This window comes from Lycium barbarum, chromosome 5 (assembly GCF_019175385.1).
Source record: "Lycium barbarum isolate Lr01 chromosome 5, ASM1917538v2, whole genome shotgun sequence".
NCBI lineage: Eukaryota > Viridiplantae > Streptophyta > Magnoliopsida > Solanales > Solanaceae > Lycium > Lycium barbarum.
In genome coordinates this window covers 112485639-112500743 of record NC_083341.1, presented here as the reverse complement: position 1 = coordinate 112500743, position 15105 = coordinate 112485639, and the positions used below count along the sequence as shown (strand labels likewise).

Genomic DNA, 15105 nt, shown 5'->3' with positions numbered 1-15105 from the left:
ACATGCTTACTTCCTATGTGTGTTATCATATATTAAAGCTTGAGTACAATTGATCCGATGATCTAAACTACATACCCAAAAGAAAAACCATAAGACTTAAAACTTACCCGAATTTATCTCCAATAAAGGTTGACTTACAATGGCGAATCAAGGAGAGTAGGAAGCGCGGACTTTAGGAGAGACAACTGAGATGCTGAGGGATAAGGTGCTACAAATGGAAAAGCATCTCCAGGAAATAGGAAAGAACATCGAGGAGGTAGACAGGTTGCTGGATATGGTTGGGAATCTACCAGAAGACATACCCCAAGAGCAATACTATGGGAATGTCCCGGAAGAAGTGAGAGAATTGGCGCTGAATTATATACCCTTAGATAGAAGGCCTGTGATGCCCAGATAAGTGTTATATCCCGTATTTTTGAACGTCAGATTAATTGCTGAGGTGGGACCCACACATCGAGATTTTTTTGGGACATCTAAAAAAAATTCATATGAATCACATATGAGAAGTTAAACACGACTCAAGAAGGACCCTTGGGCCAAATCAAAGTGGAAGTCCTCCAAACGAATATTTTAAGAAAACGTTTTCGGGTGATCTGACTTCAAGGGGCAAAAACGGTATTATAAGTTTTGAATTTGGAAGGGTACCAAGATATATAAGTTGTAGATAATTGAATTAGCTTTCCAACCATAGGTCGTGGGTCCCCAGGTGACGTCGGTACAAGGAGATATGAACGTTTTAAGGTCGAAAGGTCAGTGGGCTAGGCCCAACTCGGGACCAACCGGGTTGGCCCAAAAAAATCAAAAAATAATAATAAGGCCCAAATTTGTGAGGGATGGCCGTCCAACATGGCCCAAGCCCATGATTTTATTAATTATCCATGTGATAATTAATATAAAGGATCAATTAATGAGTCATATCTCATTAGAAACTTCAAGAACACTTGAGAAAAAGGAAAGAAGGAGAAATCTCCAAGGCCATTTCGGCCAAGTGCAAAAATTGACAAGAAAATTGACAAAAATTTCTTCAAAAATTATTTTCTACCAATTAAAGGATTCCTAGCAAGGTGGAGTGGTCTTTGGAGCAAGAAAAATTCATATTCTAGCAAGTTGCAAGACTTAGCTAAGTGAAAGATCAAGGAAGAAGGTAAGAACTTATTCTTTACATGTTATGGATATTTTTGCATGTTGTAGTGTGCAAAAGTGAGTGAAATTCATGAATAGCAAGAATATAGTTGTGTGGCGGTGAGTTGTATATCACATGTATAGCCGTGTATATTTGGTGAATCATGAATGCATGGTGAGCAAGTTTTATTTAGTATGTTGGTTGTTGTGTTGTGGATTTTATATTGCAAACAAAAGCCTAATGAGCTTAGTGAAGTATTAGTAGTTGGAGGCTTGTCTTGGAAGATTATGTAAATTGAATATTATGTTCTTACATGTATGGAAGATAATGATATTAGTATGGTGTTGTTGGAGTATATATTATAAGGTTGTTATTGTTTTCATTGGAGTTGGAAGGTTTTGAAAGAAGTAGTAAGTTGATTAAGTTGTTATAATGTATCTTGGATTGAATATGGAAATTGTTAGTGTGGTTGAGTTATGTTAATAGTTTGGCCGGGTTTGAATTCCCGGGTTGTTGTTGATTGAAAACTTGCTAGGTAAATGTTGAGGATGGTGTATTTACAGAGGAAATGCTGCCGAAATTTCGGTAGCCAAGTGTTTCCTTAAGATTCTAACTCTAAGTACCCTAATGAAAGTTTGGGTAAATGTGACCAAATCGCAGATTTTGGCGGATTTGCAGCTTGAATTCGGAATAGCAAAAGAAGCGGAAAGAGGTATGTAAGGCTTCACCCTTCTTTCTATGGCATGTCTTAGTTGAAATAAGTTGGGTACGAGCCTCGGGGACAACTCGGTTCCCCGGAATCCGCACCTAAAGTTTTCCACTTTTTGTTCAATAGAATTGAACTAGAAAGTGTGCCAATTGTTGGAAAAACCTCCTACGCCCTTAGAACTTGTATAAATGGGACCCGATTACCCTAAGACCCTCACAAGTAACGCTATGACACGTAACATACGTAAATCGTATACGCTACCTCATCCGGCCCGAGGTGGGCCCGCTACGCTCGGATTCTTCCTTACAGTCTTGCTTGACTTACTTGAAGTGAATCCAAAGGGAACCTTTGATCCCGATTTCGTTACCAAATGATAAATACTATGACTCCTCTAACGAGGGCACTTCCATGACGATAATGATAACAATGATGTTAGATAAGAGAATATGCCTATGATACGTACTACCGGAACGACTCTATGACTAAGATGACTAAGCTAAGTATCTTATGTAAACATGAAAATGATAAACTAATTTTTGAATATTATTTATATTTCCTAGCTATGACTTTATTTTCTAAAAGATTTCAAAGTCTATGAACTATCATCTATGATGCCCCGATTTCATTCTACGTTTACTTTAATATTATTCCCCGTTGATAGTCTCACCTTAAAATACTCGTTCCTTCAAGGTGAGACAAAGCGATCACGAGTGTTCTATAATATAATTGGAGGTCACCGACCTTACGTCACTCCGATGACTACATGATTCTTCTTTGGGCTTTCCTGCGTGCCTATGAGACATATGTATATAGGATACGTAAATGCATATAAGACATGTAAATGTATGTAAGATATGTGTATATATTTTTAAAATATGCACATGACGAAAGAGCTAGAGCGCTATAGACGCTGATACATGCACATGACACACGTATATGTATATGATAAAAGAGCTAGAGCGCTATAGACGTTGATATATGTACATGATATATGCATATGTATACGGGGGAAATGGAGGTAAGGGCAGAGCGTTATGAACGCATATCCACCTGATCAGTTGGCATTACATGATATGATATCCTCCCGGACGCGGGATGCCCGGACGCGGGATGTGTATATTTATGGTTAAATGGATCGGCTGCCGATGCCTCGGCAATATGAGATGTCCTATTTTATATGTATATGTATATGAACAAGGAAAGATTCTTAAAGGAAAGCTAAGTACGCATAGCACCTGCCAAGGGTATATATATATACAGGTTATGTTTTTACCTCAGGACATGTGCTATTATCCTCTTATGTCGTTATTTCCGTTTTATACTTTCCGTATGCTACTATTCATGCCTTACATACTCGGTACACTATTCGTACTGACGTCCCTTCTTGTGGACGCTGCGTTTCATGCCGCGCAGGTCAGCAGACAGGCGGATTTGATCCTTAGAAGCCTTACCAGCAGTGTTGACAGTGCTCCAGTTGTTCCGGAGCCCCACTTTCGTGGTACTATTTTGTGTATGTATTTTCGAGCACGACAGTACTCGACCCTTTCTATGTATAAGTGTACTATGTCTAGAGGCTCGTAGACAGATATGTATAGTCAGTCGGGTACAGTTAGATATATGGTGTTCTAGCATGTTAATGTTGTTGTAGAAAGTGATAATGAAGTTGACTAGTCTATGCTCATAATGATGCTGCTAATGTTCAAAAACAAAAATATGGCATAGTTCATACGGCCTGCTAAGAGGAAAAAGTAAAAGGATAAGCAAGGGGTGCTCGGTACAAGTATCGGGTACTCGTCACGGCCCCTAGTCGGGTCGTGACAATAAGGGACTCCAAAAGGAGTGAATGAAGATCAAGGGACTAGGTTGGACCCGTCGGTGATGGAATCAGAACCACAAGAAGAGTCGGAGCCTCAACAGGAAGCCTCCAAACCCATTGAGAAGGAAGAACCCATAGAAGAGGAAGAGCAAGAAGAGGAAGAAGAAGAGCCTCAAGATATGGAGGAAGAAAAATTGGAGCCTATCGACATAGAGGTCGAGGGAGAAGAGGAACCATTTGAGATGTTTCCTGAGTTTCAAGAAGAAGAGAATGATATGAATGATGAATCTGACTATTATGCCCCAAACAACGAGGGATCTGACTTCTATGCACTCTCACCTGTGATAGTACCTGCGGTTTCTACTATGACGTCAGAGAATTTTGGGAGAGCAGACCCTCTCAAACCTGCTTGGTGGGGCATAACCTTCAAAGCCTATTTTTCCCCATTCAGACTAGCCCCTCGACCGGTCACCTGTAAGGATGTGTTCGAGAGAATGATAGCCATGGGAATGTCTTGCACCACTAGGGCTAGGTTGCCACCACCCGAGTTAGTGTATGCCTACAAAAGGTGCCTATTTCACTGCAATCAGGCGGGTAATACCTTGAACAAGTGCCTGGGATTAAGAAAGAGAATTTGTAGCTTGATCGATGATAGGATCATCGGGGACTTTGTGGGGACCACACACCCTACTAGTCCATGACCATATTGTCCCAGGAGAAGGGGTCACCACTGAAACCCAGATTTGGCGATATGATTTCACGGTCTTTGAGGAATCATACGCCAGCATCTTCTCAACTCTGGCTACCTTAAGGAAGGTTACACCCGTGGAGCCTGTCCACGAGCCCGCGCCATCAGGGCCTAATAGGAACAAATTTTGCTTGTACTATACTGGAGTTATGGGACATGACATAGAAGAGTGTTACGCGTTCAAGCTCGAGCTCGAGCATATGATTAAGATGAGGAGATTTTGGTCATCCTCCCACCACAGTACTGAGAAAAAATAAAAGATGAGAGAGCGAGTTCGTAAGGACAGCAACTCGCAAAGCTATGTTTTTGGGTAGGTATTAGATGCCCCCACTTTTTCACAAAAAAGTCCCCCCTCCCCCCCTCCCCCCCCCCCCCAAATAAATATGTAAGGAACCGCGCCGACCTGATATCCCTAAGGAGGGATACACGGGAAGCCCTAGTCGGGCCTGGTCTGGGGATGTGTTTAGTTAGGGTTAGCCAAAAGGATATCTAGGAAAAAGTGAATATCCTTATTTTGTAAAACGAACTACGATGGGGCCTGATTTACCGTAGTGGGATAGGTAGGCAGTCTACAAAAGACATGGCCCCTATATAATATAAATTATAACCCCTCCCCCCGCCCACAATTTGTTTTAATTTTTGTACCAGGTTGAAGGGTTGCCATAGCAAGTCAACTATAAAGTCCATTCAATCAAGATCCAACCAAAATGTAAAAGCCCATAATGTCCGAACTTTTAGAACAAAGGATCAAAAAATATTCAAGCTTTAATATATGACTTTATGTGCTATATGCGCTTTAAATATCAATATGTGATATCTTGCCTTTATATTTATGTTAAGTAACTAACTAACTTTGTCTACTGTTGAGTTATTCTTATCTTATAGAACGAGGCCGATTAGTTTAGTACCGAAAGCTGGCATACTTCACAAGATCAAAGGCCGCACTAGCATCCCTCTCGAAAGAAGATTAAGGAAAAAAGAAAACGACTGGTACATTGGATAATGGTGGAAATGAGCTCGTTCTCCGCGAGGGAGATACCAAAGACCCACAGGAAGTATCATCTCAAGAAGATGTGATCGCGACATTACTGATTGCCGTCACGACCCTCGAGGAAAAGGTGGCTAGGAATAAGGCAGCCAATGCTGAAAAAGGAGCCCCAACTGGAGAAAGAAGGTCTCCTTCTCCCTTTCTTTCACTAAGCTCTCCAATGCCTGATCACTTCCCCATCTACCCACAAGGAACCATCCCACCTCCATTAAATCCAACTAACCTGAATCACGTTGATACTTCTGGTCGCACTCCACCACTAACAAAATACACCTAAATCCCAGGGACCACTCACTCGATCCCTTCTTACCAGGTTCCCCAGCCGGTATTCATCAACTCGACAAACCAAGGATGTGTTACAGCCCCACCAACTGGGCAAACCACCACTGCCCCCACTCAACCATCCCACTCATCGAGTATCTTTCTTCACTCCCAACATCCTAAATGAATCCTCCCCAGGGTAAGAAAAACTAGACCATTACGAGGAAATGGAAAAGGCCTGAAGGGCCGAATAGGATAAACGTGAAAGAGATATGGAAAAGAAGATGGATGAGTGACTAGAAAGATCCAACAGGTCCGCAAGGAAGGCTACGGGCCTAAGATATGGTGACCTGTGCATGCATCTGGATTTGGACCTACTAGACAGGTTCAAAATTTTGAAATTCGAAATGTTCAATGGGACAGGAAATCCCAAAGCGCACCTCCACTCGTACTGTGACCAATTGATTAGGGTTAAGAAGAACGAAATCCCTGATTATGCGACTAATCAGCCGTAGCCTAACTGGTAAAGCCGTTGAGTGGTTCGTAACCTAAGACATGTGCCAATGGCTCACTTGGACGGACATTGCAGAATCCTTTATGGAGAGATTTCGCTTTAATGTCAAAATGGTACCCGACCGCTACAACCTTAAGAAGGTCAAACAGAAGTCGACAGAGAATTATGGGGAATTCGCCAGTAGATGGAGGGCCGAGGCAGCCCGTGTGCAACCACCAATGTGTGAGGGAGAGTTGGTCTCCGTGTTCATCCGGTCTCAAGAGGCTGATTTCTATGATAGAATGTTATCCATGGCTGGAAGGCCATTTACTGAATTGGTCAAAATGGGAGAGGCCATAGAAGATGGTCTCAAATCTGGGAAAATCGTAAGTGTCTTCAACAAGACCTCTGGACAAGCTACCGTAGGAATCTTCCGCAAGAAGAAAGAAGACGTGGCGAGGATATCCCACATTCCAAACCCAAGCCCAAAAGAACCACAATCCTCCCACATAACTCCGTCTCTCATAAATTACTCCACACCTGCCTACAACTCAGCACCAGCATATTACACACAGCCAAGCTTCACTACTACTGTACCGGCCTACACGGCTCCGCCCAGTGTCCATGTATCCACTCCTGCTTTCCAAACCCCACCATAATAAACATATCAACCACCTCAACAAAACAACCGCCGACCACAAAATAACTCACCATAAGAATATCAACCACCTCAGAACTACCCAAATCAGTCATTACCCCCAGCATATAATGCTTCAAATCCTGCTTTCAAGAGAAAGCTAATGAGAAAGTTCACAACACTCCTCGAGCCTAGAGCTCGGCTCTTCGAAAGGCTATTATCCGCGAGCCTAATCCAGGAGGTCCATCCAAAACCAGCACAGTCAAGGAACAAATTCTATAGGGTTGTTCAGATTTGTGCCTACCATTCAGGAGGAAACACAGCACAGAAGACTGCATAAATCTCAAACATAAAATCCAGGATCTGATTAACAAAAGAGAAATCAACTTGGAGACTGCATCTTCCAATGTGAACATAAATCCTTTACCCAACCATGGGAACAACGAGGTTTACATGATTGAAAGGGACGAGGACTAGAAAGCTTGCACAACGTTAGTCCTCAAAATAATTAAATCCCACGAACAAACAGTGGCTTTCCTCACACTCCAAGGGAACCCCAATTTCAAAGTTTTGATCCCAGCATCGGGAGCCCCAAAAGCTACACTAAGGTTCAAGACTTTGGTCCTAGCACCCGTGGTAGCCCAGACAGCGCAACAAATTGTACCCGCTCCTAAAGAGCCAATCACTGTACAAGCAGCCATGGCTCAGGGCATGACCCGTTCAGGAAGATACAATACCGCTGAAGAGTTGGCTCAAAACGCCACAAGAAAGGAGAGCGCCCCAAAAAGATCCATAACTGGGGGAGAAGCCAAAAATTTCTGGCGACGTATGCAACCAAAGGATTATTCAATCGTTGAACATTTGAAGAAAATGTCAGCGCAGATATCAGTGCTAGCCCTATTGGTCAGCTCCCCACCTCACAGACAAGCTCTCATGAAAGTATTGAATGATGCACATGTGCCAGCAGGTACGAGCAGTGAGGACTTAGCCGGGCTAGTAGCCCACATCATCGGAGAACATAAAATCTGCTTCTCCAAAGAAGAATTTCCAACAGAAGGAACCTCCCACAACAGAGCTCTCAACATCACTGTGGAATGCGGTGGCAGGGCAATAGGGAGAGTGCTTGTGGATAATGGATCGGGCCTCAATATTTGCCCCATCACCACATTAACAAAGCTTGGCTACAACGTAGATAAAATTCGCCTGAGTGGGACAAACGTCAGGGGATTTAGTGGGTCCCAAAGTGAATCCCTGAGAAAAATAGACCTACAGATCCAAGTTGGGCCTGCCTCTTTCACAGCAAAATTTCAAGTCATGGCGATCACTGCCAACTACAACATGCTCTTGGGAACACCCTGGATACATTCTGCTGGCACAGTACCATCAACTTTGCACCAAGCCATAAAATTTGAATGGAAAGGCTAAGAAATTGTGGTCGCAGCCGAAAAGGATACCCAGAGATATCCTTACAACATCATACCTGTGATTGAGGGGAGCCCTCACAGATCAAACTTTCATGTGGTGGAATACGCTGGGGCTACCCATTCAGAAGGGGAGGTCGACAAACCAATGCCAGCAGTCTACAAAATGATTGCCTTCACCATGGTGAGAAATGGTTTTGAAATGAAAAAAGGCCTGAGAATAGACCTTCAAGGGATAACAGAACCTGTGCTAATCCCAAAAGAAAATTACCACTTTGGTCTGGGGTATGCTCCTAGCGAAGAAGAGCTCACGAAGTCTATCAAGAGAGAACCCAGAACGGGAAATCTACCTCAACCAATTCTGGGTGTATACCAGTCATTTTCTAAAAAGATGCCGATACCGAATGGAGAAGAAGTTGATGGGGGTCTCGAGTTGCTGTTTCAAGAAAAGGGATGCTACGCGATCATTGAGGAAAGCCATGAGACATTCACCATACGCAGTTTAAGGCCAAGAAAGTGCTTGAGCAATTGGACATCTACTCCACCTCTTGGCTCCTCGGTAGAGAGATGGGTTTTTCTTAAAAAAAAAAAATCTAAAAAAAGCGGTGACATCGGCCGAGGCCCGAATGATCTCTTTTTCTAAATTACTTTGTGATGTTTAAAAATGAAAATGGTCCGACTTTGTTCCGAACCAGGACCACAGTTTGTAACCAATTACTCTTGAATTAATGAAAAGCCTCGATCTACATAAAACTGCTATCCTTATCAGATTATAATAGTGATAGTTTTCTAACTAACCAAGCATAACAAACAATAATAAATCTAAATATACTTTGCCTCGCCTTTTCAGTAGTAACCATAATAAAACAATCGAAAATAGCATGATGTGTCGTGAAACGAATGGGAAAAATAGTCAGCAGGAGTACGAGGAGTACAACAAAGTGATAATGATGCCAGAGAGACTGGTAGAAGAGTTGGAAGAATTAGAAGATAAGAAGAAGCCAAATATTGACGAAACCGAAGTAATCAATCTCAGCGACGAGGAAGATGTTAAAGAAACACGAATCAGTGCTCATCTGAGGGCTCCACAGAAAGAAGAGCCCAGCTCTATTGAAGGAATATGTGGACGTCTTCGCCTGGTCATACGCAGATATGCCAGGATTGATCACTAAAATAGTGGCCCACATATTACCCATCAAGGAGGATTTTGTCCCGGTCAAACAAAAGACACGAACATTGAAGCCAAACATGAGTATCAGGATAAAGGACGAAGTAGAGAAACAGATCAAGTCTAGAATAGTTGGAGGTAACATCCTACCCCACCTGGGTGGCCAACATAGTGCTAGCACCCAAGAAGGATGGAACGATTCGAATTTGTGTGGACTACTGAGATCTCAACCGAGCCATTCCAAAGGATAACTTTTCCCTTCCAAACATCCACATTCTAATAGACAACTGCACTAAGTACGAGCTGCAGTCAATCTTCGATTGTTTCACCGGGTACCATCAGATAGTCATGAGCGAAGAGGATGAAGAGAAAACAACTTTCATCACCCTTGGGGAGTCTACCATTATAGGGTAATGCCGTTCGACCATAAGAACGGCGGCGCCACGTATATGAGAGCCATGACTACCCTGTTCCATGATATGGTGCATCGAGAAATCGAAGTCTATGTGGATGGTGCCATCATAAAATCAAGGCAAAGCTCAGAACATACCATGCACTTGCGCAAGTTCTTTGACAGACTTCGCAAGTTCAATCTGAAGTTGAACCCTACAAAGTGCGCATTTGGAGTGCTTGTAGGTAAGTTGCTAAGGTTCATAGTCAGCCGCCGGGGTATTGAGCTATAACCTACCAAAATCAAAGAAATTCAGGAGTTACCGCCTCCTAAGACTAAGAAAGAAGTCATGAGCTTCTTGGGAAGGTTAAACTACATTGGGCGGTTCATAGCCCAATCGACTGTGATTGTGGAGCCGATTCTTAAGTTGCTCAAGAAAGATGCTCCCACAAAGTGGTCGGAGGAATTCCAAGAGGCATTCGACAAAATCAAGAGATATCTTTCCAATCCTCCCGTCCTAGTGCCTGTCAGTATAAGAAAATGCTCGCCTAGTATGATGAAGAGGGCAAAAAGGAACATGCCATCTACTATTTGAGCAAGAAGTTCACATCCTGTGAGGCATGGTATACGCTCGTAGAAAAAACCTATTGTGCTCTGACCTGAATTGCTCAAAAGTTGAGGCACTACCTGTCGCTGTTCACTACTCACCTCATATGCAGAATGGATCCATTGAGATACATTTTTCGGCAACCGATGCCCATAGGAAAATTGGCTAAATGGCAGATGTTACTAATAGAATTCGACATTTTATACGTAGCACAGAAGGCAATCAAAGGACAAGCCCTAGCTGACTTGCTGGCAGAAAGTCCCGTCGATGACAAACTTAAACCGTTACTGACTTTTATCCCAAATGAGGAAGTGATGGCTATGGAAGAAGAGGTGGTAGAACCATACTCAGGTTGGAGACTATTCTTTGATGGAGCAGTCAGTTACAAAGGATCAGGCATCAGGCAGTGTTAATATCAGAAACAGGACAACACTACACGATCGCTGCAAAGCTCAACTTTAGATGTACCAACAACATAGCGAAATATGAAGTGTGTATCCTCGGCCTCAGGATGGCATTGGACATGAACATACAAGAGTTGTTAGTAATCGGGGAATCCGATTTGCTCATAAATCAAGTGAAAGGAAATTGTGCAACCAAAAATGGTAAGATACTCCCATATGTGAATCGGGTATAGAGATTGTGTGGGAGATTCAAGAGTATCGACTTCAGGCATACTCCGAGGGCTCAAAATGAGTTTGCAGACGCATTAGCTACGATAGCCTCCAAGATCCAGCACCTCGAGAGTACTCAGATTGATCCACTAGAGATCACACTGAGAAAAGAACAGGCCCATTGAGCCTATGTCGAGGCCGAGTCGGATGGCCAACCATGTTATGCCGACATCAAGGCATACCTAGAGAAAGGAAAGTACCTCCCAGAGAGTTCAGCGAATCAGAAGAAGACCATCAGGAGGTTGGCTAATGGGGTCTTCTTGAACAAAGAAAGGTTGTACAAAAGGACACCTGACCTTGGGTTACTCAGGTGCGTGGACGCCGAAGAGGCTACGAAACTGCTGAAAAAGGTGTACGCAGTGGAATGAGGACCCCACATGAATGGATTTATCCTCGCTAAGAAAATCTTAAGGACAAGATACTATTGGATGACCATGGAGCATGACTCCGACAAATTCGTGCAAAAGTACCATCAGTGTCAGATACACGGAGATCTGGTCAAGGTTCCACCCACAGAGTTATACGCGATGAGCTCGCCTTGTCCATTTTTGGTATGGGGAATGGACGTCATAGGACCCATCGAGCCTCCAGCCTCCAATGGACATCGCTTCATTTTAGTCGTCATCGACTACTTCACTAAATGGGTAGAGGCAACTTCTCACAAGTGGGTGACTAAGAAAGTCATGGCTGCCTTTGCCAAGAACAATCTAATATGTCGCTTCAGTATACTTGAATCCATCATCACAGATAATGGTGCCAATCTGAACAGCCATTTGATGAAGGATATCTGTGACCAATTCAAGATAACCCACAGAAACTTTACCGCCTACCGGCCACAGATGAATGGAGCTGTAGAGTCTGCCAATAAGAACATCAAGAGGATCTTGAGAAAGACAATCGACATTTACAAGAATTGGCACGAGCAGTTGCCTTATACTTTATTGGGGTACAGGACAGAAACTCGAACTTCCACCGGGGAAACCGTGTACCTTCTTATAGAAGTAATCTTACCCGCAGAAGTGGAGATCCCTTCACTCAGGATCATCCAAGAGACAGGGCTGAATGATGCAGAATGGATCAAAAATCGCCATGAGCAACTAGCCATGATAGATGAAAAACGAATGGTGGTGGTATGCCACGGATAGCTGTATAGACAAAGAATGTCTCGAGCCTTCAACAAGCGGGTCAGAGCCCGACTCTTCCAAATTGGGCAACTCGTGCTCAAACGAGTCTTCCCCTACCAAGAAGAATACAAAGGAAAATTTGTGCCAAACTGGCAAGACTGTACATGGTCAAGAAAGTACTTTCAGGAGGAGCCATAGTCCTAGCCGAGATGGACGGACAAGAGTGGCCCAAGGCTATTAACGTCGACGCACTCAAAAGATATTATGTTTAGGATTCCATTTGCTTGTAATCGCATTATTATTTATTTGTAATTGTACCTTTTGCTTGTAATCGTACTTTTGTAATAGAATAGGAAAAAACAAATCACCTATGTAATGAACAACGCAATCGCCTGACTTCCCCATAGTGGGATACATCGGCAGTCCATATCAGACCTGGTCGCATTATTAGTAAAACCAACACTCAATTACTTTCCTCCGAACTACGTTCGACCTGAATTTCTGCTGCGACAGGATACGTAGGCGCTTTCGAGCTCGGTCGTCATAAAAGAAAAACCCAAGAAACCCTTAGGAAACCTCAAAGATAATAAAGCAGGAGAAATCAACAAGATCAAGCTATAAGGGCCAACACAAGAATCAGCCAGCATCAGCCCTACACTAGGGCAGAATTTTTTAGGAATATTAGAAATCAACAAAGAAGAGGCCAGAGCAAAGCCATACACTGGGGCAGAAGTTTGAGAGAACCTCAAAAATTCCTGCATGATAAGACAATACAAGAGTCGATCAGAGCAAGACCCCAAACTAGGGCAGAATTTTTGAGAAAGATCTCAAAAATTCTACTAATTCAGAACTCAGCAATCGCATCTACTGGAAGAATCAGAAGACCTCGTTCGAAGAAAACACACGTCAGGACACAAAATGAAATAAAACATTTCTAAAAAGGAAAACTACGCGCATTTTACAAACATTAATTTAAATTTTAAAATTAGTAGAAGTACATCTCTCGAAATACCGCGCCCAAGAGGGTTCAAAGGAACATCAAGAGTAGACACCAGACACGAGGACAATGGCGCCAATTGGCCTTTTAGGAAACTCACAATTTTTCTGTGGATGCAGGTTTTTAACAGGGCAGCAGGCACATCATCAACCAGGCTTGCTCACAGCAAAGGCGGAAAGCAAACTCAGTCAGGCGGCGAAGTACCAGAGGTCGCAACAGAGAATAGGCGGTAAAAACATATCTGACCATGAGGGTCAGAAAAACAAATGGACAAAATCATATCTGACCCCGAGGGTCACGAAAAGAATGAACGACAAAGACACAGTTGACCAAAAGGGTCATGCAAAAAATGAATGAGTGTAAAGACAAATCTGACCAAAAGGGTCACACAAAGAGCGAATGACAAAGATATATCAGACTAAGAGGGTCACAATGAATAAGCACAAAGATGTACGGCGAAAAGGGTCATGACAAAGACAAAAGGGCATATTCGACCACAAGGGTCAACAACCAATACAATGGATGAAAGAAAGATTATCTAGCCACAAGGGCCATATCTATCATCTGCATGCCGAGAGGGCCATTCATTTATTTAATTTGTCGAGAGGGCCATTCATACAAACTGCCGAGAGGGCCATTCATACAAACTGTCGAGAGGGCCATTCATATCAAACTGCCAAAAGGGTCATTCATACAAACAGCCGAGAGGGCCATTCATACAAATAGCCAAGAGGGACATTCATACAAACAGCTGAGAGGGACATTCATTCAAACAAGACAAAAGGGCCATTCATTCAAACAGCCAAAAGGGTCATTCATATCAAACAAGCCAAAAGGGCCATTTATTCAAACAACCAAAAGGTCCATTTATTCAAACACCACGAGGAATATCTGCAATGCTGTCAAATCAAGGAGATAGGCACATAGCCGCAAAAAAGGAGTCGGCTTGCCGAACTAGATCCAGACAAATTGCGAAGCGAACGTGGAACTTTTTCTTACGCAGCCGGTCAAGATAGGGTGCCTATGAGAGTCAAGCTATCTGACAAGTATTTGGAAGCCTTCCAACCTCAGACTCAGCCACAATTTTGTCTGTTTTTATTTTTCTTATTAAAAACCGTAACCGGTCGGACACACACTGGGAAATATGAAGGTGTTCCCACATAAGGGATATACTCTTCTCCAGCAACTCGAATTACATATGACCTGATTTTCAGAGACCAGGGATATGTAGTCGGGCTCAAGACCAGAGAGTTGACCATATTCTAATAGCTGTCCAGAGAAACCCTGGTCACTACACCGGGAATCTTAGGACTTTCCTTTCGAATCACTTACAAGTTTTTAGTTGAGTTAAACTACAAGTGGCCTTAATTCTCGTATAGCCCGAGATATGTAGGAAACCCAGAAGCCAAGGTCAGGCCACATATGTGAAAATTGCTTAAAGTTGAGAGGTAGAATGAGTTGGGTCAGTCAAATTTCATTGCTCATGGATGGTCCCGCCATTCCCAAACACCGCAGGGGAAGTTGTTGATACCTAATTTTTGACCTCCCATAATTTATTTTAATTACTCAAGGTCCTTGGATAATAAACAAAGCAAACCATGAATCTTAAAAAGGGTTAAATAATTTTTATAAAATTGTTTAGATCAATATTTTACTAATTTAAATTGATAAAGTGATTTTTATGCATTATAAATTATTTAGGAATTAATTGGAATTTTATGACATTTATGAAATATTTTGTTGGGATTAATCAATGGCAAAACAATTTTTTGAATAATTATTCACTTAATTGCTAATTTGTCAAAAAGACCAATTACCAAATGATTTATTCTCTTTAAATCCAATGAATATGATTAATTAAAAGAATTGACCATTCTACTCCGCAACT

At 42.5% G+C, this 15105-nt stretch overlaps 1 protein-coding gene across 1 annotated transcript; it reads left to right on the top strand.

Annotated features, from left to right (window-relative positions):
* Positions 1–11530: 11530 nt before the first annotated feature.
* LOC132639633 (uncharacterized) lies at positions 11531–13450 on the top strand. The gene is made up of 2 exons (XM_060356072.1): positions 11531–12226; positions 13337–13450. The coding sequence occupies exons 1-2, from the start codon at positions 11531–11533 to the stop codon at positions 13448–13450; spliced, it is 810 nt and encodes a 269-aa protein (XP_060212055.1).
* The last annotated feature ends 1655 nt before the right edge of the window (positions 13451–15105 follow it).

What these genes read in the sequence shown, in the direction of transcription:
- LOC132639633 (XM_060356072.1), top strand. Translation starts at nt 11,531, where the DNA reads ATGGAGCATGACTCCGACAAATTCGTGCAAAAGTACCATCAGTGTCAG. An exon ending in ATGAAAAACGAATGGTGGTG is followed by an intron (nt 12,227 to 13,336) that starts GTATGCCACGGA and finishes CTGTGGATGCAG; the next exon opens with GTTTTTAACAGGGCAGCAGG.